The sequence below is a fragment of the Argiope bruennichi genome, chromosome 1 (genome assembly GCF_947563725.1).
Source record: "Argiope bruennichi chromosome 1, qqArgBrue1.1, whole genome shotgun sequence".
In the NCBI taxonomy this organism is placed as follows: Eukaryota; Metazoa; Arthropoda; class Arachnida; order Araneae; family Araneidae; genus Argiope; species Argiope bruennichi.
In genome coordinates, this window is record NC_079151.1 from 106136888 (window position 1) to 106162119 (window position 25232).

Below are 25232 nucleotides of genomic sequence, written 5' to 3' on the forward strand. Positions count from 1 at the left end.
CATTCATCACATATATTTGTAAAAATATTTTATTTCATCCTAAATTCAAAATTCTTTTGTCTTCATAAATTATTATGATTTAGATGATGCCATCATTGAAACAAAACTAATCACATCGCTTTAAATTATTATTATATCCCAACAGAAATTGTGTTGTATTTTGAGTTATCAAACAGGTGTGATTAGAATTGTTGGACGAAAGAAAGAGGTCGTCTTTTAACACTAGAACAAAAAATTAAAATCAAAAGAAATTATATGATTAAGAAAAAGGAAATGTACTGCCTTGAAATGGAAGGACAAATAGAAACAACAGTGGTATATCCAATTTAAAATTCTGAAAATGTTAAAATATGATAAATAGTAGAAAACAATATGAAAGAAAATACCATATGTATCCTTAACTGCAATAAACAATGCATGGAAGGGATATTACTTTACAATGGATCAACACCTATCTCGTTAAAAAACAAGTAGAAGTGTTGGAAAAAATATTATTATAAATACTTTTCACCTTCTAGATCCAGTTGTTTTTGATACTTCCCAAAAACGAAAAGGATTTTAAAAAATCAAATCTGAAGCTTAAGGAAATGTACTTGATACAATAATTGCTAAATACACTTTTATCCCTTTTGAAAGAGAGGACGAAGCGTCTTCAGGCTATTTGTTTGAACGCCATTTTTTTCGAAATAGTACAACTCGCAGAGAAAAAAGGCAAATTATATCCTGTATAAGAGTAAGAAAATATTCATCTAAGAAAACAAATTTGAAAAGGAATAGATATGATACTGTTGTAAAAACCGCAATTTAAGGTTTTGTGTACCATGCTACATAATGTATTATAGGGAAAGCGGGGGGGGGGGGGGGTGAATGCTTTTTAGAAAAATATGTTCTACTTATCTAATATATATAAAAATAAATGTTTGTTCGTACCTTATGCGCTGCCGTACCGTTCAACCGATTGCGATGAAACTTTCCCAACTTATTGTTTGCGCTTGCACGAAGGCTATATTTTAAATTTGACAAACAGTAAATGGCAAATGACACATGTCATTCGGAGTTAATCGCACATATAGCAAACGAAGTAAAATTATATGATTAATACCAATCAGTGTGAGTGAAATAATATCGAAAATATTTAGTGCAAGCATTAATTTTCTTTTTTCCTTTTCATTAATGAATAGTCATCTACTCAAGATGTTGTCATTCAGCTTGCACAATATTTCGGCTGCATATTATATCTATCTGACATATTATTCAGAGTTTATCTCACACATGCAAAATACAATTATTATCATCGAGGCCAATCAAGTTAAGCTTTATTTAATATGGAAATTTCCAAATACAAACAGTAATTTTTCAATTTATTCAGTGAATCGACAAACGATATTTCGGTTATACAAGCGTACCTTGTGTTGATTGCTTCGACAAAAAATATGTCCCCAAACTTTCGTCATTTAATAGATCTGCAGCGCAACATGTAGAAATAAGCCAATTCGAGCTTCTCAAACAAACGAAGAACGACAAGCGAACAATAAAACAAATCATTTATGAATTACTAATTCACGTGCTTCAGAATCTCAAGATAAACATGCGGCAAGAATCGAAAGAAAATGTTTATGTTCTACCCTGTCACGCGCATCAGAATCAGAAGACCAATATGCGGTAAGAAGCGAGTTAATTATTCTTAACGGAAAGTCGATTGGAGATGTGCTCATTCCACGCATTCCCATTATTCCCAACGACATGCCTTTTGATTTCAAACGACTGCAGTTCTCCATTCGACTTACATTCTCGATGATCATCAACAAGGCGCAAGGTCAATCACTTCAAGTGTGCGGATTGAACCTAGAAAATCCACGTTTTACGCATGGTCATTTGTATGTTGGATGCTCACGAGTCGGATAGCCAAGAAAGTTATTTGTTTTTGCTGAAGACGGAGAAACAAAAAATATTGTCTACCCTAAAGCATTTGAATAATAAAATAAAAAATATATAATTTTAAATAAAATAAGAAAAAAAAATAACTCAATGAAAATAGAATTTTAAATTTCAAACGATATTTCGAAAATTATTTCTTCTGCGGCAGCAACGTGCCGGGTAGCAGCTAGTTATTCATAATTATATTGAATAAAAACATCATTTCTTATAGCGTGAATCGTTAAGATACATTTCTTCTAAAACAATTGACATTTTTTAGAAGAGAATCTCAAAAACTAGCGATTATATTGAAACATTTCAGCCTCCAAATGTAGGCAGAAATCAAATGTAAAGTTATAAAAAAAATGTTATTTATTTTTTAAAACCTTAAAGAGAAATATAGTGTTTTTATATAAATATGTTTAGAATTCCACCAATATTTTTTAGAAAAAAACATTAATAAAGAATCTGAGGTTTATTTTAGCATATTTTATTACATTTCTGCAGCTATTAAGTCGTTAAACCATATTCTTTAATGCTAGAAGAAAAATTATAGACAAACCTTTAATGTATCATCTGCTTTGATCATATTCAATCAAGAATTAAAAAAACTCCTTATAACAATGTAGTTATTTGGCTTTAATCCATAGAAGAAATATCTTATATAAACAAACATAATATATTTGTTTACATGCTTGTAATATTTGCGCCAATTTCATATTATCCCTTCGTCAGATTGGGGTTTTATTTTCTATTGTTTAATCAGGCATTTTACCTCAAGCAATTAAATAAACCGTACTTTAATAAAAGTTACAAAAATTACAATTTTCTAATTAAACTTCTAACCTTCCAGTGGTTTACGATTTACTATAGTAGTTTAGCTAGCCCCTTTCTAATATTAAGATTAAATGAATATTTTAAGAAACCAACTACAAGTTGTCCTTGAATGAAACTTACAGATTTGGAACCTCATATTTCATAGCTGCTTCGATATTAATTATCCAAATCTTCCTTAATTAACACTATTAACATTTTTTGATTCGCATTGCAGCAAGATAATTACACTTTAGATTAATCTAATATCATCCGCTATTTGCTGCAGAAATCGTTCAGAAGATGTATCGACGCAAAAAGCTCGATAACGGGAAACGATGTTTTATTCTACGAGAAAAATACAAAAAAACATGTAACAAAACATAGCTAAAACGTGCTCAAGACAGCATCTGTAGAAATAAGTAACACACATGCAAAGTTATTAAAGAACAGAAATGGCTCGCTGTATATAAGTTTACCAATAGGGCATCTAAAAAACTAGAAAGATCTCCAAAAATCAGTTCCTCATAGAGATATCGTCACAATTCTTGTATTTTCCAAACCCCTCATTTCTGTCATCACTGTCCCGCAATTCTCCGGCAAAGCCAGGAGTCCTCGATTTATAAGCCATTAAAATACCTGTAAAGCTTTCTTTCTTACTGGAAGTGAGGAAATCTGTAATAATGACTCCACAAGAAAAAAATATTACAGATTCGTAACACTGCGTATTCTCAAGTCTATGGCATGGTTATTACCCAAACACGTAAGAAAAAGTCAACATATCTATTTTACGAAGAAAAAAAAAACTTAAGCAAAAAAATATTATAATTATATGAATGTAAAAAAATGTATAAAATATTATAAAAATAAAACAAATCACAGAAACTTCCAAATTTTCTTTTATTTTTCACATAAAAGCATGATTATTGCATTAAAAATTGAATGTAAAAATATTATAGAAATAAAGAATATAAAAACTTGCAAAATATGCTTTGATTTTTCACAAAAAAGCATGATTACTACAGAAAAAGTTAAAAGTAAAAATATTATTAAAATGAAAAATATAGAAATATGCAAAATATGCTTCGATTTTTAACAAAAAAGCATGATTACTACAATAAAAGTTAAATGTAAAAATTTTATTAAAATGAAAGATACAGAAACATGCAAAATATGCTTTGATTTTTCACAAAAAAAAGCATGATTACTACATTAAAATTTAAATGTAAAAATATTACAAAAATGGAAAATTATAGAACTTGCAAAATATGCTTTTATTTTTCACAGAAAAGCATGATTGCAAAATTACAAATAACAAGCATGATTACTAAACTACAAATAACAATAATTTTAGTAAATGAAGCTTGTTTATTTTTTTTAAATCTAGTATTCCAGATTTTTTTATTTTAATAAATGAAGCTTGTTTATTTTTTTTAAATCTAGTATTCCAGATTTTTTTATTTTAATAAATGAAGCTTGTTTATTTTTTGAAAGATATAATACTCCATATTTTATTTTTCTCTCGCAAAGAAAACTGGCAGCCTAAACCAGGCAAATTTATTTCACATTATCTTCTAGTAAATTGGGGACTTCAAAGTTCCAATCAGAATACTGACTTTCAAAAATATTAATATTCCAGAAAAAATTTTAAAATAAAATGTTATATTCAACAGTTCAATTCACAATAATATACAAATATTCTATAAAAATACAATGTACTCATCAAAAAGAATGTCCTATTATAAGAACATTAAACATTAATCTGGTATATATTATTAGATTAGCAAAAACAATAAAAAATTACTAAGATGGATAAGTGTTTAGAATTTTAAATATGATAAAAAAATATATACATAAAATGTAAATTGCACAATCTTCAAATTTCTCAAAATAATAAAAAATGAGTTACAATTAATAAAAAAATATATTTACGTAAGACGGAAATAATGTAGAACAACAAAGTTAATTCTCAATAAATTCAAATATAAAATTTCACTGCATTTTTTTTTTTTCCAAATTAGATTTTTTTTTTTTTTTTTTTTTTTTTTTTTTTTTTCGCGAAAGATTTAACTGTAATGTTTTATGCATTTCAAGCCAGCTTATTACTTCAAAAATTAAATTAGTTCAATAAATGCTGCTTGCTCATTTTTTTTAAACTTGGATTTTAATTTGATTGCATTCTAGTATTCGAGTTTTTCTTATTGTTATTAATCTTTGTCACAGAAATCTGGCAGTAAAAATACGGCATATTTAATTTACATTAAGTATGAGTAAATTATTAATTTACTACCGACAACTTTTACTTTATTACCGACAACCAGAATTAGTATTAGTGTTACTTCATATCACTGCAGAAAATAAGTTAACATTCCCAGTATTTGAATTTATAGCAAGACACAATAATTGATCAATCAGGTATCGTTTATTAGAAGTTTTTAAACGATTAATTCTCTACTGATTAATAATATACATCCATTTTCAGATTAAAAAATCATTATTAAATTCGCAAGATAAATTTAGCAATTAAGTATGATAAAAATAGATCAATAATTGATGAATTAGGAGAAGTTTATTATAGTTTTTAGTTTATTAGAAATTTTTAACGATTAATTATCTAGTGATTAATAATATCCATTCATTTTCAGATTAAAATATCATTATTGAATTCTCAAGATAAGTTTAGCAATTACGTATGACAAAAACAGAAATACAATAAACATTAAAATGCTCTTTTAGATACAAAATTGAAAAAAAAAAAAAAAACTGAGTTATAATAACAAAACAAAGAAGAGTTATAGAAGACTCAAAGGCGATGACTTCAGAATATTCAAGATATGGCGGCATGTTTCTTTCATAACATTTTCTTTTCCAATGCAAATCGCCTTCAAACGAATTAACTGAAATGGATACACACTTTTTAAAAAAAGGCAAAAGATTTTTAAACTTTTACACATTAGAATAACTGCTTAAAAATTACACATATTGTTCCTCATAAAAAAATTCATAACATTAAAATTAATTCGAGAACACTCGAAAAATTAAGATATAATATTCGAATTTTTTTGACTAAATTACTATTTATTGAAGCATGCTGAATAATTGGCTTTTTGCGTGTTTATTTTTAAAAAGGTACAAATTTCTGTATCTAAAGTTGCAGAATTTTATCAAATATTGCCTAACCTGCATTTTATAATAAAATGTGTCGAATTAATTAGAGATTCTTTCAGATAGTTTTCTCATAGTAAAATCCGCTCATCATCTGACTCCGATTCATTCTTAAAAGCTCCATCCAAAATTATCCTTGCTTTTACTTCAAAACAAGATGTAAATAAAATCAGTAAAAACTCATTTTGATACGCCCATTTGCTGAAATTACTTAACCAGATTTTTGAAACTTTTCTTCAATGGACATAAATGATTTATGAATTATCTTGTTCTTCATGAATATCTGTCATTCCTCCCAAATTTAACAAAACCATTACACAACATTTTAATAATTCATAATATTGTTACGGAAATAAAAATCCAGCAAAAACTCGAACGAGATCGCCTGATGTACGGTGAACATTGTCAATAGACCTCAATAGCAAAAAAGTTTGTTAATACGAAGACACAAACGACAGATACACAGTAAATACGTAACAAATAATACACTAAGCAGTACACTTAGAAAAACAGTAGCCCACAGCTTTTCACAATGGTCTCTCCAAAATTATACTATTCTATACTGTCTTCTCGGTTTAACTGTATCTAACTGCCAACTCACTATTAAACGACTGGCTACTCCACACAACGGCTCGATGTTGCTTCAACACTTGTCTCCAAAACTCAGAGCACGGTACCAATTCTCAGTTCATTAAATGCTTGAGTTCACTCAACGCTTCACTGGACTCGTCCAACTGATTTGTCGTCGACTCACTATGACTCTCTATACGACTATATGACTGTCTTCAGCTTGGACTACCGGCCTTTTGCCCTATCAGAGCAGAGCAAAGTAGATTCTCGAACAATAAAGAATAACTCGGCTCCTATCGGTTTTATATCCAAAATTCTTGAAAATTTTAGTATCATCAATTTTGTAGCCAAATGGTCACCAAGCCCGGGGATCACTGATCCAGCATCCGATCAACATTCAATTGATCTGATAGTAAAATTATCTTTACTACGATAGAAGTAACCATACTGGGAAACAAAATTACAGATCCGTAACAATATATTCATATAAAAAAAACTTTAGTATAAATGAATAACCACTTTTTGCTTATTTTTTTTTTTAACTAATGGTGAGCAGAACGTTTGGAAACATAATTCAATGCTCATTAAGGAAAATTTGGCTACCCAAATATTACATTACTTAGTTACGAATAACTCAATACATAATATAAAATGTCATATTTGCAATAGTTTAACATAATATAAAATACATGATATAATTTTGCAGAAAAAAAGTTAAGGTATTTGATTTGCCATATATGCGAGATCCCTTTTTTTCTCCCCAAGATCAAAAGTACTATTAAAAAACGACGACTAGAGAATATAATAAAATTCTTACAAACAATTGAGTACAAACATAGTTAATTTTCAAAATATTAGCATAAATAGCAAGATCCAAGTATCTGTCACATAAATGGCCCAGGTTTCCGATTCTCTTGCAGAAGAACGTTGTCTTCATAATGCAAGATTATCCTTAACGCTCTTCCGAAGTTTCTTATTAATCTGGAAGTTCTTTGGAAGTTAATCTGGAATTTTTAAAAAATACAGTAGGAATGTCTAACCATTCATCCTCTAATCAACCAATTTTGACATGCTAGTCGGATTGCTAGCATGGATTGTTGCTAGGTCGGATTGTTGTTAGGATTCCAGCATTCCCCGTTTGTTTTGAACCATGTGATCAATAAGTAGTAAAAGGTCTTTTTACGTACTTGCCCCCTTTTATCGAGAAAGTCACTTAAAGCCGAATGATTTCTCATCTCTTAACTAAATTGAAAGGTGACCAGATTAATATGATCGTATTAACAAAAGATATTGTAGTGTCTCCACGATGTTCGATATTCGGGACGGCTTCGAATATATTATTGAGCACACTGAGCTCATAGGAGTTCCAAATAAATTTTAAGACTTCTCTCATCATTATGTCCAAAGGTAAACATAACTTTTGGTAATAAATTAACTTTCTCCTCTACTATATTTTTCTATGTTTCGTCAAGAGTAAAAAAAAAGGTCCTCGTAGGGGTTACTCGGAAAATTTTCAGCTACCTTTTTATTACTATCATAGCATTGAAATATTAAAGTAAATCGGAAAAAGAATATCTCAAACACTATATTCACTTACACAAAAAAAATCGTCAATTATTTATGCCTGAAATATACAAAGAAAGAATTGTTCATAAACCAGTTTAAAGTATGAGAAAAGTAGTCTAAGTCAACAAATTCATCTTTTTATACCTCATGAAATTTTGTTAATAGATATATAAAACATTGTGTCCTGATATATAATAGGACTTTAAACTTAAAAGGGCATAAAAAATGTAATATCGTAATTTTTTTTATATATTTCCAGAGAAATATATAATATATATAGAGATAAAAAATAATATTTTCATAAAAAAGCATAATTTCTTTAATAAAAAATTTTTGCACTTGAAGTAAATGTCCAATGGACAAATTTGAGGTGTCACGTAAGTACTTTAGTGTGGAACCCAATGACATACACAAGAAGTAGAGCTAAACCAATTTATTAACTCAACTCTGAATTGAGAACACAGTGACTGACAGATCTTCTGCTTTTATATTAGTAGGGAAAGTTCCAGAATACTTTTCTGGAGACAGTAAGAAAAGTCCAGAACACTTTATCTGGTAAACTAAAGAAAGGTCCAGTATCTTCTGGAACATGAAATAAAGGGAAACATAAAATCAGGGAATTAAATATTTGCACAGACTGTGAATCGCATTGTCTCTAGCGGGATTCGGACTTCCGATCTCTTGATTATGAGATCAGTGCTATGACCATTCGATCATGGAGAGCCGACTGCCTCTTTTCAATGCTGCAGAGGAATTAAATGGTTTTTCCACATTTTGGAAATACTCTGTTTTATTTTATAACTAGCCGCCTTTGAGGACCAGCTGGTTCGCAAGAAGAATGCTTTCCAAAATTTTCAATTAAATACTTGTGTACCTAGCTCTCTTAATAATTTTTTCAGAAAAATATGTTTAAACTTCTAATTTCGATAATCACGTTACTCGTTTTATTATAGACGTCTTAAATATAATTTGTTCATTATATTATATATCTCCCTAATTTGCAATCAGCTGCCGTGGAATTATGTGGAAAATGTCACATTATATTTATTTCATAACATAACGCTTCCATTTAAACACTTGTTGAACGTCAGACTTTCCACAGTTTAGTTTGCAATAAGAGTTAATTTAATCCTTCAGTTTGAGTTTTTGTCAAGGTTACGGCAACGCACTGATACATTCTTAACGTGCTCTTGCAGGTTAAATTTTACTTTCACTTTTGAGAAAAAAATATTAAATATTATTATTATATTTTTATATTTTTTTCAATGATACTAATTTATAACTATAAAAAATTTTAAATAAAATATTATAATACTATTTTTTACATAATTCATTAAAAATAAAGACAATTTATAGGTTAAAACATTGGTATCAATGAAGAAGAAAACCATTTTTTGAACTTTAAGATGTTGAAAAAAACAATTTTGTGCTGTAATATTTTCGGAAGTTATCGCGGAATAATGCCAAAATTCAGCTTAATTTTTAATTAATTAAAATTTTAAAAAATATCTCTAGGCATACTTTTTTATCCTCTAAAGTATATATATGCCAAGTGTGGTAACTCTAGATCATATGGTCTGATGAGCAGAGCACCAATTTAATACACACACAAATCTGATTCGCATTCATCTGCTTATCAGCCTTGGAGAAAATCCGAACACTGATTGACCCAGAATTGGTATTTTCTTTAAAATAGTGGATGGAAAAAATCTAAAAGCGTACGTTTTTATAGAATAATAATATTAGTTTTTTCAGAAACCAGTCAATTTTAATGATTGATTTAGGTGATTGGTTATTTAATTTGCAGTGGTAATTGACTTATTTGTTAATCAGAGCTCTTGTAAATGTGATGGCAACACGTTAATAAAAGCTAATTTTTTGCCATGATCGTGCAGATTAAATTTTACTTTTATTTTGTGCAAAATAAATTGTTGAAAAATTTGATTAAATTATATTTTTGAAAATTCATTAAAAAATAGACATTTATTTTATAGGTTAAAATATAAGCATCACTGAATAGATTAATTTTTGAGCTTTAACTTGATGCAAAAATCAGTTTTGTGCTGTTATATTTTCGGAAGTTATAGCGGGAAAACGCCGAAATTTCGCTTAATTTTTAATTAATTAAAATTTTAACTAAAAATTCAAAATAATCTTCTAAGGTGCACATTCCCAACCTCCAAAGTATGCATGTGTCAAATTTGGTAGATGTACATTGAATGGTCTAGCCTGTAGAGTGCCAATACGCACACACACACATACTGATACTGAGCTTTATTATAAGTATAGATACAGATGACGTTCTGAATCTGCAAAACTTTATTTAGTTAGTTAAAGTATAATGTTTTCTCATTTCAGATTGTATTTCATATTTCATGTGACAAAACAAAAGAGAAAACTAGACCAATCAATGAAAAAGATAAGTATCAGGTCTTTGAAAAAGTAGAAGTTAATTTCTGTCAAAATTTGAATATACTTGGTTGGGGGAACCATTAAGACAAAAATATAAATAAAAACTATAAATTAATTAGAAGTTCCCTCAAGCAATAATTTTTTTGAACCAGCTGACCGCCAAAAGCAGATATAAATAATATATTTCAATGCTTAATTAATTAATGTTCAGTAATTTTTAGGTAATTTTGCTTCCTAACATAGTCGGTTCAATCATATGAAAGACAGTTTCACGATCAGTGAACCCCGGATTTGGCGACTTTGAGAAAAAAATTGATAATACTGGAATCTTCCAAGAATTTTGGCGATAAGAGCCAATAGGAGCTGAGATATGCTTGATTGTTCGAGAACCTTCTTTGTCGTGTCTCGAGAACTATAAAAGGCTGTCAGACCGAGCTGAATGCAGCCATTTGAGTTCAGATCTCATTAATAGTTGAACGAGTTACTTACAATTGTTGTGCTGCTTGCATTCTGCTGTTTACTAGATCTGCTGCTATTTATTGTTTGTGTACGTGTTAGTTGCGTTTGATCATCTTGATGTTAGGCGTATTCGTGCTTTTGTGTTAATAAACATCGTAACTTGCTATTGAGGCCAGCTGGTTGTTTTACACTATACACTCACTACAGGCGAATCCGTTGACTTCACGGACTTAATTCCTTAAATTTCCTCGTAATTCATTTTCAGCCCTTATGCTTTAATGATCTTTCTTGATATACAGCTTTTCATACACAGTCCAGTCATATTAATACAGTGGTTCTTAACCTTTTTAAGCCGCGACCCAAATTTGAAAAATATGTTCATGCCGCGACCCAAAAAAAAGTCAAATTTTTTTCATTGCTTTATTTTAGATCGTATTTTTAAAAAATCTTCAATCCTACGATGATGATTTTTTTTAACTTACAAATTTTTTATTTATTTTTTTAATAATAAAGATAAACAAAAGTACTTTTCGATCCAAGGAAAATTTAATTAATAATCAAGTGTTTTTAATAATTTTTATTGACCAAATTAAAATATATTTATAACTTTTTGAAAATAATTGACATTTTAACTTATTCCTAAAAGAAAAAGAAATATCAATACATATGTTAAGTCTTATAAATTTTAAGTGCAAGTCATACAGTTTTAATGAGAATCTTGTGCTTGAATACATTTTGAAAGATCTTTAAACCTCGGTTGAATGTTTGTCAAGGAGCACCTTATATCTATTTCAGGATTTAACTTGTTCCGGTAATTGTTTTTGATTACACACAGAGCCGAAAAACCAGCCTCACACATATATGTTGTTGCAAAGGGATCTTATATTTTTTGATCTTGTTAATCACATTCATTTTCGATTGTTGATATTTATTCAAGTCGTCATTTCTAAAATGTCTGAAATTTGGTGTATTACTAACTTTTTTGTTCGACTCAGTGCGACCCAAGAAATATGCTTCGCGACCCAATTTTGGGTCGCGACCCATAGGTTAAGAACCGCTGTATTAATATGACCACTGCCTATTTTTGACGTCAACGTTAAATAACCAATCGCGGAAGGCACGTCTTATCAGCAAATTTGGTGGATATATAAACCGTTCTGCAGGCATTTGGAAAACATTTCAGTCCTTGCAATCATGGGGAAACGGAGTGATTTATCTCACGTCCAAACGGGCATGCTCATTGGCTTTCGGGTCAAGGGTGGAAGCACTTCCGAAAGGGCAATTTTTGTAAACTGTTCACGGGCCGCCGTGATAAAAGATACCGTGAATGGCAAAATGACACTATTCAAAATCAGCGATGTGGCAAATGTGGTGCACCACGGGCAACAGATGGGGAGGTGAACGATGGCTGCGGAGATGGGTAAGGGCGAATAGATATGCAACCGCTGAGCAATTGACCACAAAAATGAACCAAAGGGATACCAACAGTGTCTCCACAACGACGGTTCAGCGAAAGTTTCTGCGTATGGGTCTCTGCAGCAGACACCTGGTTAATGTACTCGTGCTGAATGCTGTTCATCGGCGACGAAAGCTGGAATTTGCATACCAGTACCGCAACTGGATTTCCACAGAGTGGCTTTTTCCAATGAATCATGTTTTATGCTCCATAGGACAGATGGATGTTTGCGTATACGGCTTGAGACTTCTGAAAGCAAACACCTTGCAATAATTACCGGAAGAGTCCAAGCTGGAGGAGGGAGCATTATGATCTGGGGAATGTTTTCATGGTGAACTCATCATTGTGGAAGGTGCCATGGATCAACACAAGTATACATCTATCCTTGCGGACTGTGTCCACCCCTACATGCGAATTGTTTTTCCTCAGGATGATGGCATCTACCAGCAAGACAATGCGACATGTCATAATGCTCGCAGTGTACGTGCGTGGTTCGAAGAGCATCAGGATAAATTTATCGTACTCCCTTGGTCATCAAATTCCCCGCAGTTGAATCCAACTGAAAATCTGTGGGACCACTTCGATCGGGTTGTTCGCACCATGGATCCTCACCCGCATAATCTAGGGCAGCTGGCCACGACACTGGAGTTGGCATGATTCAATAGCCCAGTACACATCTTCAGGAACCTAATTGACTTTCTTCCTGCACGTTTCGCAGCTGCCCACGCTGCGAAAGGTGGTTATTTTAGATTTTGACAGGTGGTCACGTTAATGTGACTGGACCATGTATATAATGATCTATACATTATAGTGCTTTATTTTTAAAAATTTCCTTTTTATTTTTATTATTTTCCACTTTTTGCTTTGAATATATTTCATTATTTATTACTATAAATATTGTGTATTTTAATGATCATATGCTTGCTGAAACTAAATTAATTGATTAACTAATAACTGACTTCAAAAAACGTAAAATGCTGCACCATCATTTGAGAATCGAGTCGAAAAAATGGCTTCACATGCGAGTCTTCCATGCACACAAAATTTCTCCGAAATGTACTCCTTTAATTTTTATCAAGGGCCAGTATCTCCTACACCAATCTGAACCTCTAAAATTTCCCTCTTAATTTTTTTAGAGACGGCAGTTGTCAATGAAAACACATTATTGCACAAAATTTCATAACTCAAGTAACTAAGAATAAAACGCCTATGTTTAGAAATATGAAACAAATTACTTAAGCACATGCAAAAACATTGAATCATACCTCATCTGAATAGTAAAGGCAAGATGTTGTATCGCCCAGATATGTGTTTATTTCAATCAGTTTTTTGTAGATCTCAGCAAGTTCTTCAAAGTATTCTCCCCAAGCAAGTCTGAAAAACAAAAGTTAGGCAAAACATACGTTCAAACCAAAGTTATTTCCATGAAAATTTAGAAAATAGTCTTTAGAATTACAAATAAAAAGTACCACATATCGGACATGTCTTGAAAAAACAATAATTTCTTTATATTAAAAAGCGAAACAAACTGAAAACGAGTTCCTAATTAATACTAAATTAAAAAATAATTTGATGAACAAGCAGGTCCTTTCTCTTCGAATAATAATAACAGAATATCTTTAAATTAAATGGAAAAAGACACTGAAAATAATACGCGGCTAATACTAGTTTGAAAATAACTAGAGCAAGCTGAATCTTTTGTCCTCGAATATTCAGGATAAGGTGAGGCAATACGGATAATCTACAGAAAACTGACAATGATTGTCACATTTATTGTTACATTGTTGTTGTTGTTTTCATCATAGGAAATATTTTTCAACTAAATTTTTTCATTTGATAACGTGTTTTTTTTTTTTTTTTTTGTATGAATAGAGTTTTTTTTTTTTTTTTTTTTTCCTGTTCTGTCTACAGAACCTTAATATTTACTCGACCGTTTTGTCAGTAAAATTCTTGAGAATTTGATGGTGCATTGTTATACTTATTCCTAAGATATATGACTCTATGTCAGTGGTTCTTAACCTTTTTAAGCCGCGACCCAAATTTGAGAAATATGTTCATGTCGCGACCCAAAAAAAAGTCAAATTTTTTTCATTGCTTTATTTTAGATCGTATTTTTAAAAAATCTTCAATCCTACGATGATAATTTTTTTTAACTTACAAATTTTTTATTTATTTTTTTAATAATAAAGATAAACAAAAGTACTTTTCGATCCAAGGAAAATTTAATTAATAATCAAGTGTTTTTAATAATTTTTATTGACCAAATTAAAATATATTTATAACTTTTTGAAAATAATTGACTTTTTAACTTATTCCTAAAAAAAAAAAGAAATATCAATACATATGTTAAGTCTTATAAATTTTAAGTGCAAGTCATACAGTTTTAATGAGAATCTTGTGCTTGAATACATTTTGAAAGATCTTTAAACCTCGGTTGAATGTTTGTCAAGGAGCACCTTATATCTATTTCAGGATTTAACTTGTTCCGGTAATTGTTTTTGATTACACACAGAGCCGAAAAACCAGCCTCACACATATATGTTGTTGCAAAGGGATCTTATATTTTTTGATCTTGTTAATTACATTCATTTTCGATTGTTGATATTTATTCAAGTCGTCATTTCTAAAATGTCTGAAATTTGGTGTATTACTAACTTTTTTGGTTCGACTCAGTGCGACCCAAGAAATATGCTTCGCGACCCAATTTTGGGTCGCGACCCATAGGTTAAGAACCGCTGCTCTATGTCTAGGAAAGTTATATTAATTTAATTTTTATTTTTAAGAAATTTAAATAAAATTGTGTAAAATACACTTAGTGTTATGCTTAGTAACATGCCTATGTAAGCATCAGCCTTACCTGGTACATATGCTTAGCAACAGCCTACGTAAAATTTAACATTTTATGTGTTAATTTTAGAGAAGCCAAGATATATGTATATATTCTGATAAAATTAAGACTTGACTTTTCATATTAAATAAATATAGTCATCCTATTATAATGGTTAAATCAACAGCTTGATTTAAAAACTTCAACTCTTTATTAATATTACGATTGTTTAATCATTTTTTTCTCGCTACAGCTATCGATTTAAAAAACATATTTTCTCATTTCACGCATATTTATTTCATCATGTTAATCTTCTCTGTTCTTACATAATTTATGTTCATCCATATCAATCATACATAAGTTTAAAATATGTTGTACTTTGCTTTCTGAAGCCAGTATATACTTCTTTGGTTTCAAAAAAAGATGATGAAGGTCTGCTATTTTTTAAATGTTACATCTCCTTTGAAAGAAGTAAAACTCCCTATCGGCATAAGATATTCTTCTACAAGCGGTTATCAAAATAATGGGAAAAACTTAAGATATATAAAGAATCCTTTATTAGTATGGTGTAGGACCGCCTTTGGCATGTTTGAATTCGCCAAAGAATCGATTCATACAAGTGTTGAATATTGTTCAAAGGAATATTGTACCATTCTTCCTGGAGATATTGTGAAAGTTCTGGGAAAGATCCGGTGGAAGATATCGATTCCGTATTGAACGCTCTAAAATAGGCCATAACGGTTCAATTATATTGAGATCGGGTAACTGTGAGGAACAAGGCAGATGTTTAACTTCTTTCTCATGTTCATCAAAACATGATAGAGTCGCGCTGTATGGATAGGTGAAACATCGTACTGGAAAATTCCATCAGAAACAAAGTTTGCATCATAGGATGGACCTGGTCAGCTAACATTTCTCCACACTTCACCCCAATGATCCTTCCTTTCAGAGTTTCGATTGGTACAGCAGAAAATGGCAGGCATGGCTGCCCATATCATGACAGATCCATCTCCAAGCTTGACAGCTGGAAGGAGACAATCACGATCATACGCTTATGCAGGTGTCCTCCAAACGTGCACCCGTCCTATTGTAGGGAAAAGTGTGAAACACGATTCGTCAGTCCATATTACTTTCTTCCACTTATCAATCGACCAGGTTTTTTGTGTGTAACACCACTGTAGACGACGTTTACCATTAACATCTGTAACAAGTGGTTTAGAATTGCTGTTCTGCCATAAATGTTATGTTTATGAGGATACCTTCTAACTATAATCACAGACACTGTAGAATCCAGATGGGTATTGAGCTCTGCTGTCACTTTTGATGCAGTTGTTCGTTTTAAACTAACCGAAAAAATTGATCGTTTTGCTTAACTGAATAAAAGCAATTAATTTAATAAATTTTTGTTGACCAGTTTTGACATACTGGAGGAAAAAGAACTAAAACACTCGATTTTTTTAAAAATTTGTCTGACAAGGGGAGGTCACGGGATTGAGATCTGAGATCGGGATGAGATTTAGTATAATGATAGTATACATTTAGAATGGAAAAAATGGAAATGAAATGAATGAAATAATGAAAAAATGGTCCTCAAACTATTGGTAAAGCTTATATACTGATAACTTGATTTCCATTCCGATGATCCCGATGGCATGGTTATCTAGGTAACCGTTTCGAATGAAGAGATTTAGGGTTCGAACCTGGCTAGGATTTTTTTTTTTTAATAACTTTTATTCAATTCAAAATTTACAAATACTCTTAATTAATATGTTTTTAATTTTTTTCATCCAAAATAAATATTTATTATCGAAATACATAATAATAAAATTAAAATTTTAAAAGAAAAAAAATTATAAATACAGATGCATTTTTTAAACAAAATAAAATGATTTAAATTTAATTAACGATTTACAAATAATTTTAATTAATACGCTACTTACGCAAGCATAAATGTTTATTAATACTTAAATTGTAATTTAATATTTAAAAAATAGTAATAAATTTAACATAAATGATGATAATTATTAATTATAAATACTCACATCGTAAAAAAATGATTCAATATTTCTAAAACATTATCCTATATAGATTTACTTTCGATTATAAATAAGAACCAGAATAGTACCTATAGTAAAAACATAGGAAACAAAATATATTTCGACATATTGCACAACTGATAAATGATGATTGTCTACAAGAGCAAGGTTTCATTAAGAGATCTATGGGAAAACAACTTCATTTGCATTTAAAAATATCTCTCTTTCATCACAAAGTTGGGCAGCGTACCATGCATACCTTATCATCTTATTAAAAATGTGTGATGACAATTGATGGTGTACAATTGATTGAATTTTTACACTATATTCGCAAGAATTTATTTTTTGATCATGTTCGATTAAATAGTAATTTTATATACGCTTAATAAGTTTTAAACCAGCTTAGTCACCGTCTCATATATTCTCTCTCTTATAAAATGCATTCCCGAATGACTCACACAGAAGGTCAGACTGATCAAAGCCGTACTTTAATACAAAATGCCGCATATTTATTAACGAGATTTAGGGAATTGTTTTTCCCGATAACAAAGGATTTGAATTTAAGATTTCAAAATAATTATGTATTGCTAAGAATGCGACATTTCTATCAGTGATTTCTCTGATTTTGATAAACGCGCTTAATCCTGACAGCGGAAATTCTGAAAAATCAAAATCCGACAACGTCGAAATGTCGATTTTGGTCAAATCTGTACACAAACATTAAAACTGGCAAAGTTAAACAGTATTTCTAATTAAATATTTTATATAACTAAATACTAGTTATAATCAATAAATCATGAAACTACGACAAACGATCTGTAAAAAAATATTTTCGTTTATATCGCTCACAGTGTTATCACTTTGAATGCATACAGCATGCAATTGTTATTTTAAATAGAACAGATTTCTTAGCATATTATTATTTCAATTTATCAAAAATTTATTTCAGTAATGATAATTTTTATGATTTAACGGTAAAACCGATTATTTAATTATATGTTATTTCATTTAAAGTGATATTCAATTATATCCAGATGAATTAAATCAATTACCATACATAAATTTTTATCATTCACTCATTATAGCTATAAGATAGTTATTTGTTACAATCTTGGCTGCCATAATTGCAGCGCAGATTCTTAGTATTTCAATTTTAAAAATTTATACTATTTTATGCAAAACAGAAGAAATTATAAGCTAAGCTTAAGTAAATAATTTCTTCAAAATTACCCATCGGATGATAATTAACGAAGAAAAACACAAAACAATTAAATATTCTCGAATAACTTACTTCACCCAACTTGCGAGTGTCATCAATTCTTCTCTCATTTCGCAATAATTTCCGTCCAGCAGAAGGCATTTCAAGGCCAACAATCTTATTCGAAGTACGTTCGTATCGCCCAGAACACCCTCCTGCTTCTTCAAAAGCTGATTTAATCTTTCTTGAGAAATCAACTGCATAGGATCTATTATAGAATTAAAGAGATATTATAGAAAACAAGCGTTAATTTTTCGAAATTTTGGATCAGCAAATAAATTTACTTGTTTCCATAAAACGGAAAAATATTTTCATTTCAAAGTTACATCCCCAGAGAAAATATAAGGGCTATCCAAATGAAAAGTGAAAAAGTTTAAAGAGAAGAATACCTTTATTAGAAATCAAAAGAAATTGCCATGGCCGTTGTAATAGAAGTCTCATCGCTCAACTGGCGGGACTATGCCTTTGCTAGAAAGATGGTGGTTGATTTTTGAGGAAGTCCTGCACAACTTCTTTCACTTCGTCGTCCGAATAAAAATGTGTCCTCTAAATTGCTCGCTTAAATGGCACAAGATGTGGAAGTCACGGGATGACAAATCTGGACTATACGGCAAATGTTCCTACACTAAACAACGGAATTTTTTAAGGTCGTCTGGGTTTTATGAGAGACGTGTGGGCGGGCATTGTCATTGAGATGGATCACTTATTGAGTAAGAAGGCCTGGCTGTTTGCTTTTCATTGCTTTCCATAGTTACGTCAGAGTACTGCAGTGTTGTGTTTGAATTTATAGTGTTCTTTTGGGGCAGGAAATCAATCAAGAGTGGTCGATGAATCAGAAATTCTATTACCGTGCGATGATCTGACATGGCAGCATCCATATATAGCACGGCTTTACTTTCGATCAATTTCCTCTACCATTAACAGTTTTCATAGATGAACGCCATATGCAGTACACACTCCTACCGCTCTCGATGCTGCTGCTATAGCTGCAGTTATACTGACGCAGTCGCAAGTGTCCACTTTTCATTTGGGCAATCCTTATAATATATTCACAAACCAAACTTTTGCGAAGTTTTTTTAAATAATGTTAATAGTTACACTCTCCCAGAATTATACGTTTACTCCCAGAATTATACATATTTATACGTTTCCAACAAAGTACAGAAATAAACATTCTATGACTATCTAGGATTTTTTAAAATAATGCTGTAAACTGGCTGACAATGTATAAAATAATTAACATTTTACGCATTTCCTACGTATTCTTTAGAATGCGAAATGACAAATCGGCAAAATATGAATCATGTCGCGGATTGAAGAATCGAAGATATTCTTTGATTCTGAAATTTTTCTCTAGGTATTTGCAATTGCACAGTATAATGAAAGCAATCGTCAAGTGCAAGATGAAATGTCTGGTTGACAGTAATGAAGTTTAATTAAAACGTCATTCAAATCTCCAATATTCCCAAAAGTAGCTTAATGTGTGTATCTTGACTTAATAGGAATATTTTTAAAAAGAAAGGCATATATTTTACTCAGTGAACTTTCACGTTTCATAAATATTAGAATTTCCTAAATATATTAAATGGCATTTTTTCCAAGTATTTCTTACGATAACATTTTCAGAAAGATAAATCTTGTAAGTAATAGCTTTCATAATGACCTTTTTTAAATATCACTAATAATACCTTGCTTAAATAGTATTTGTCATTCTATACAAGGTTTAAATATTATATATGATGTTAAGAAAATGTTTACAATAATTCTTATATTTCATATTTTACCTAAAAACGACCGACATTCTATAAAATTTTTAGATATTTTATAAAGAATGCTGGCTTTTATACATTGTCTACAGCATAAATGAATAGAATATATGTATTTGTCACGTTACCATATTAACATACTGCCTAGAAGTCGAGATGTTAAGTAAAAGGAAAAGTACTCACATTTACATTTAGACATTAAAGCCGCTAGCAGTAGATTTGATTCCGTTTCTTCAAGGATAGGTAGGGCACGGACAGGATCCAGGATTTTAGTTAAAAGTGATTGCTAAAATAGAAAAAATAAAATTTAACAAATAAATCAAATTAAAACGATTACCTTTAACCCATTAACTGCCGCGATCCTTATTTGGGGATTTTGGTATTTTACGTATACCATTTGGCTCCAAAAATACATTTGGTATGCCTGACAATTTAGTTTCTTTCTATATATATATATATATATATCAATCAAAATTGTGAGTAACAGAAAGTCTGTATTATGTCTTTCATTTCTTTACATCAACCAAACAAATTTGAAATTCAACATAAATTGAACAGAATAGAATTCTCATATCTGAAGTATTATGCAGAGTGATTCATAAATAAATATACTGTTTCAATGCACTGTTAATCAAGAACAATGTAATATATTATATGTATCTGTAAGAGAATTGTATTGGGAGGAGGGGTGTATTTTAATTTTTTTAGAGACAATAGCAGATGTTCTCGATATGACGCCTTAGAAGGGGGCTGTACACTTACTTTCTGAACATGCACAGAACAAATTTACCTTAGGGGAAATCGCATGTGTTGCACTGTAAATTTGTGATTCTCTCTTCCCAAAAAGGGAAAATTGTGCTTGTATATCTTCCAGTTGACATAAAATGTTGCTTCATCAATGGAAACTAAGTAATCAGTAAAATCATCTTTTTCAAAACTAAGCTGCGTATCAGCACAAAATTCTAGGCGCTTTTGTTGGTCAAAGTCGGTCAGATTTTGCAACACCTGAACTTCGCATAAAATCATTTTAAGCTTCTTTCTCAAAATTCTCTAGACAATGGGCTGAGAAATCTGCACTTCACGACTCGCCCACTACGTTGATTTGCCTGGAATTTGTTGAATGACAACTTCTTCTGATACAGTCAGTGGACCAGGACTTGTACTTTTGCACAAACAGTCCGTAGGTTTAAATTTATCATGTTACTTATAGATATATTTTGTAATTGTAACTTCTTTTCCGAATTGTAATCGAAAACGCCATTGCACAACAGTTACGGATTCCGTTAACATAAGAACATAAAAAGCCTTCTCCACTGCAGACGCTGCCATTTCGACTGACTAGCCACATGATACACATGCTACTGCCTATGTGACTTATGCCAAGGGCCAGACACAAACTTTAAGAATACATCGACTTCACGATTCACTAGGATGGTTCGTATCTTTTTGACTGTTATTGTTTTACAGCATCTAGAAAGTGTATAGTTCTTTATAAATCACCCTGTATTTTTTTATTTGGTTTTTATATTAAATGAAATGAAAATCGTATATAAATATCTAATCGAATAGATACAAGATCTGTAACACATGCAGTCTTTTGTTTTTCATTGATCATTTTATAACGACACCCTATTCATAAAAATCAAATATATTCAAAACAATAAATCTTTTGAATATAATTAAACTGCCAATGGAAATCACACAGGATAATGTATTTTTCTGTTCCATGCCCACAAAACAGATTAAAATAAATATTTACGACTTCCTCTCAATGATCGAAGTTCACGTTTTGACATTAATTTAAAAGATTGGAATAAAAATTACATATAGAATTCCACTTACGAAGCTCTCTACGACTTAGAATAAAAGTAATCAATAGAATAGACAGCCCGACAGGCTGCAAACCAGTAAACGAAATTTGTTCAAAATCCTATCGACAGGCTGCAAACCAGTAAACGAAATTTGTTCAAAATCCTATAAGTCAGCAATTCATGTGGAATTAATTTTTAGCCACCTAGGTTGGATTAGTTTAAAGTTATAGTATTCCATGTATAAAACCGAACATAGGCATTCAGTAGACATATTTCGTTTAAAATCTGATCAATACACATTAAATAGGGAAAATATAACATACTAAATTTTCTTTACGTCGCTATTTGTCTGTGAAGTGCTGTATTGACAAAAAGATTTGCAAACCATGCATTATGATATTTTAAGAATCAGAAGAATTTGAAATTCATCGAAATCATGAGGTCCAATTTTTTGACGATTACAATATGATCATACACAAAGAAGTAACCAGGGGGGGCCTAGAAATTTTTTCCCACATTCTCTAATAAAGGACTTGGGTATTTAATTCAACTATATAGGACATTTGGTTCAAAATTTGATGCTAATTTGATTTGATTTTATGTTTTTTACGTTTTTTAATTAACGAGTTTACTTGTATGCAAACTACCAGACATATCAACTACTTTGAACGGACTTCGTTCAAAATTTAATAAAAATGTACAAATTTGATTTAAGTAAACGGGGCAAACTCGCAGCGTTTTTTAATCATCGCGTTCACAGACACAGACATAATGATATATTCCAAACTGATATTCCAAAAATGTGTTTTTCGAACTCAGGGAAATCAAAAGAGATTTGTCAAAATACCGCGTTCAAATTTTTTGATGATTTCAATACTTTTTTTCTACTTTGTATACGTGAACATAAAAAGGGGGAATCAGCAATTTCAAAAACTTGTCACTAGGAATGAATGAAAAGAAATTATTACAAATGGCAATTTATAGTTTGAATTTGATAAGTGTTCAAATCTTGATCAAAATATTTTTCTTAACTTTTGCGAGTTATATTTTATATAATTTTCATAAAATGTTTAGAGATTCTGCACATTTGTTATAACTGGACAAGATCTATTGTTAGCAATAGCACAACAAGGATTTTAAAAAAGAGGTGTAACTTAACAAATCAAAGGGATAAACTTCTTTTAAGTAACTTTTCTCTTTTTAATTATCACTTTCTACCAGTATGTTAAAGATCCAAAGAAGTATAACCTACTGCTTTAATGCAAAATTAGTAAACATTGTATTACCTTTTCTTTTTCATATTTTAAACTTCATATAAAAATAAAGACCGAAAAGTTATCGAATAAAAAATTATTTTACATGAATTTCGAATGATAGCAACTTATGTTCAGCGTTATAATTTCTAAATACTAAAATTATATCTTTACTACGATATCTCATTTAAATATTGTCTATCGCTCTACATGATTTCATTTTTTGTATCTATTTTTCATTTGTTTGTTGTTTAACTAGTTTTGTTGGGAAAAAACGATTGAATGTGTGCGCGTGCGTGCGTGCGTGCGTGCGTGCGTGTTAACATAAACTTTGAATCAAATATTTGCAGTGTTAACAATTTACAATTAAAAAAAATATGTAAGAGAAAGAAACAATCAGAATATCACTCTTTATCGACATACTCTACCGACATTTACTTATAATGAAGATTACTTACTCCATATGGCTGTGAGCAATCCTCGCAGTAGCAACCACCTTCTCCGAATGAATGTTTCATGCTTAAATGCAGAGTTGCCACATCAGAAAGAGCAAACATCGGGGAGTAGGAAAATGTTACCTTAAAAAGAAAAAAAATTAAAAAGTTTTTTTAAGTTTATTGTTAGTGGTTAAAAGTCTAACCTCTTTTTAGTAGTAAAAATTTTGACCATTATTAAACCAATAATAACAATCTATTACACTAGCAATTGTCTCCTCTTATTAGTGTACGTTAATCATTTCTTTATTTCATAAACTTTATAAAAATGCTTTTACTTATCAATTATGATTCTGGACTGTCCAATATCCATAGTTGTGCACAACAGAATGGAAGCAAGTGTTTCATATTATAAATATTTTAATACCTAAAATAACATAGAAAACTTAATAAACGAAATGAAAGAGTGTAACTAATAATACCTGATAAGTGTTGTAATCTAATAAGGTGAACGAAGATGTCCACGGTCGACTTCAATACTTTATTTATCCACATATTTACATATGTTAAACTTTAACATTTATCCTAAAGAAAATACAATGCTAGAGGAAAGGCAAAGAAAAAGCTAATTTCTTGTTTCATCGCATGTGTTTAAAAATATGCATATACAATATGGGAAAAGACTGCTGACATCGTTAAATCCAAATCAAATCAGAAATGCAAATTGCATGAAGATATACAGAAGACTCTAACGCGTCACCACAAACAAAATACTTTGTAATTCACTGATTTTGCATCTTTTACTAATTTATTTACCTGGTAACTCAGGAAAACAATCGTTTTTAATCGTTCCAATTGTGATCCTGTCTAAGACGAATGGAGTTAGAAGGCTGCATAGTATGAAATCGGCCATAGATCCATTGGTAATCTAAGGTTTAAGTACACTTCGTGTTATTGTTTCTTATTGCCATGGACAAACCCGCTGTTACGAAGACAGCAATTTTAAGCCGATGGCGGAGCGTCTCTTGTTTGTTTAGTAGCGCCAACTAGGGCCAAGAGAGCAACTTTGCTACTCATGCATCACTCATTCGCTTGCACAACTCCTTTTCACAGGAAGGCACATTCACACATCTTACAGATAGAACAACGGAAGAACAACCATGCCTAAACCGGGACCCGAACCGAGGACGCCCAAATCACGGGGAAGACGCGTTACCCCTATTGCCAGGACTCCGGCAAGCATACTTTGTTTAAATACTTTGTTAAATGCTTGCTGATATCTGATAGGATTTCAAAATGGAATTTTAAAAATTAAGCAGAAATTTTTAAAAAAATTTTAAGTGAAATTACCTTTTCATACTTCTCTATCTTTTTAAAAGCTCTAACTTGAATGTCTGTCCCACTGAAGTGAATATTAGCGTTAGGAACACAAGAATGGTCGAATTTTGAGGCTCTGTGGAAGAGAAAAAAAATGATAATGCTTCAAAAC

The 25232-nt window shown here is 30.7% G+C and overlaps 1 protein-coding gene across 1 annotated transcript in view; it reads right to left on the reverse strand.

Moving 5' to 3' along the window:
- Positions 1–5465: 5465 nt before the first annotated feature.
- LOC129971476 (histone-lysine N-methyltransferase SMYD3-like) overlaps positions 5466–25232 on the reverse strand; it is a 54592-nt gene continuing 34825 nt past the window's right edge. The window contains exons 7-12 of the mRNA XM_056085286.1: positions 25094–25196; positions 23768–23887; positions 20429–20531; positions 18513–18687; positions 13624–13732; positions 5466–5627 (exon numbers count right to left, since the gene is read on the reverse strand). Coding sequence (XP_055941261.1) covers positions 5523–5627; positions 13624–13732; positions 18513–18687; positions 20429–20531; positions 23768–23887; positions 25094–25196 — 715 coding nt within the window. The 3' untranslated portion in view covers positions 5466–5522. The remainder of the gene's footprint in view (positions 5628–13623; positions 13733–18512; positions 18688–20428; positions 20532–23767; positions 23888–25093; positions 25197–25232) is intronic.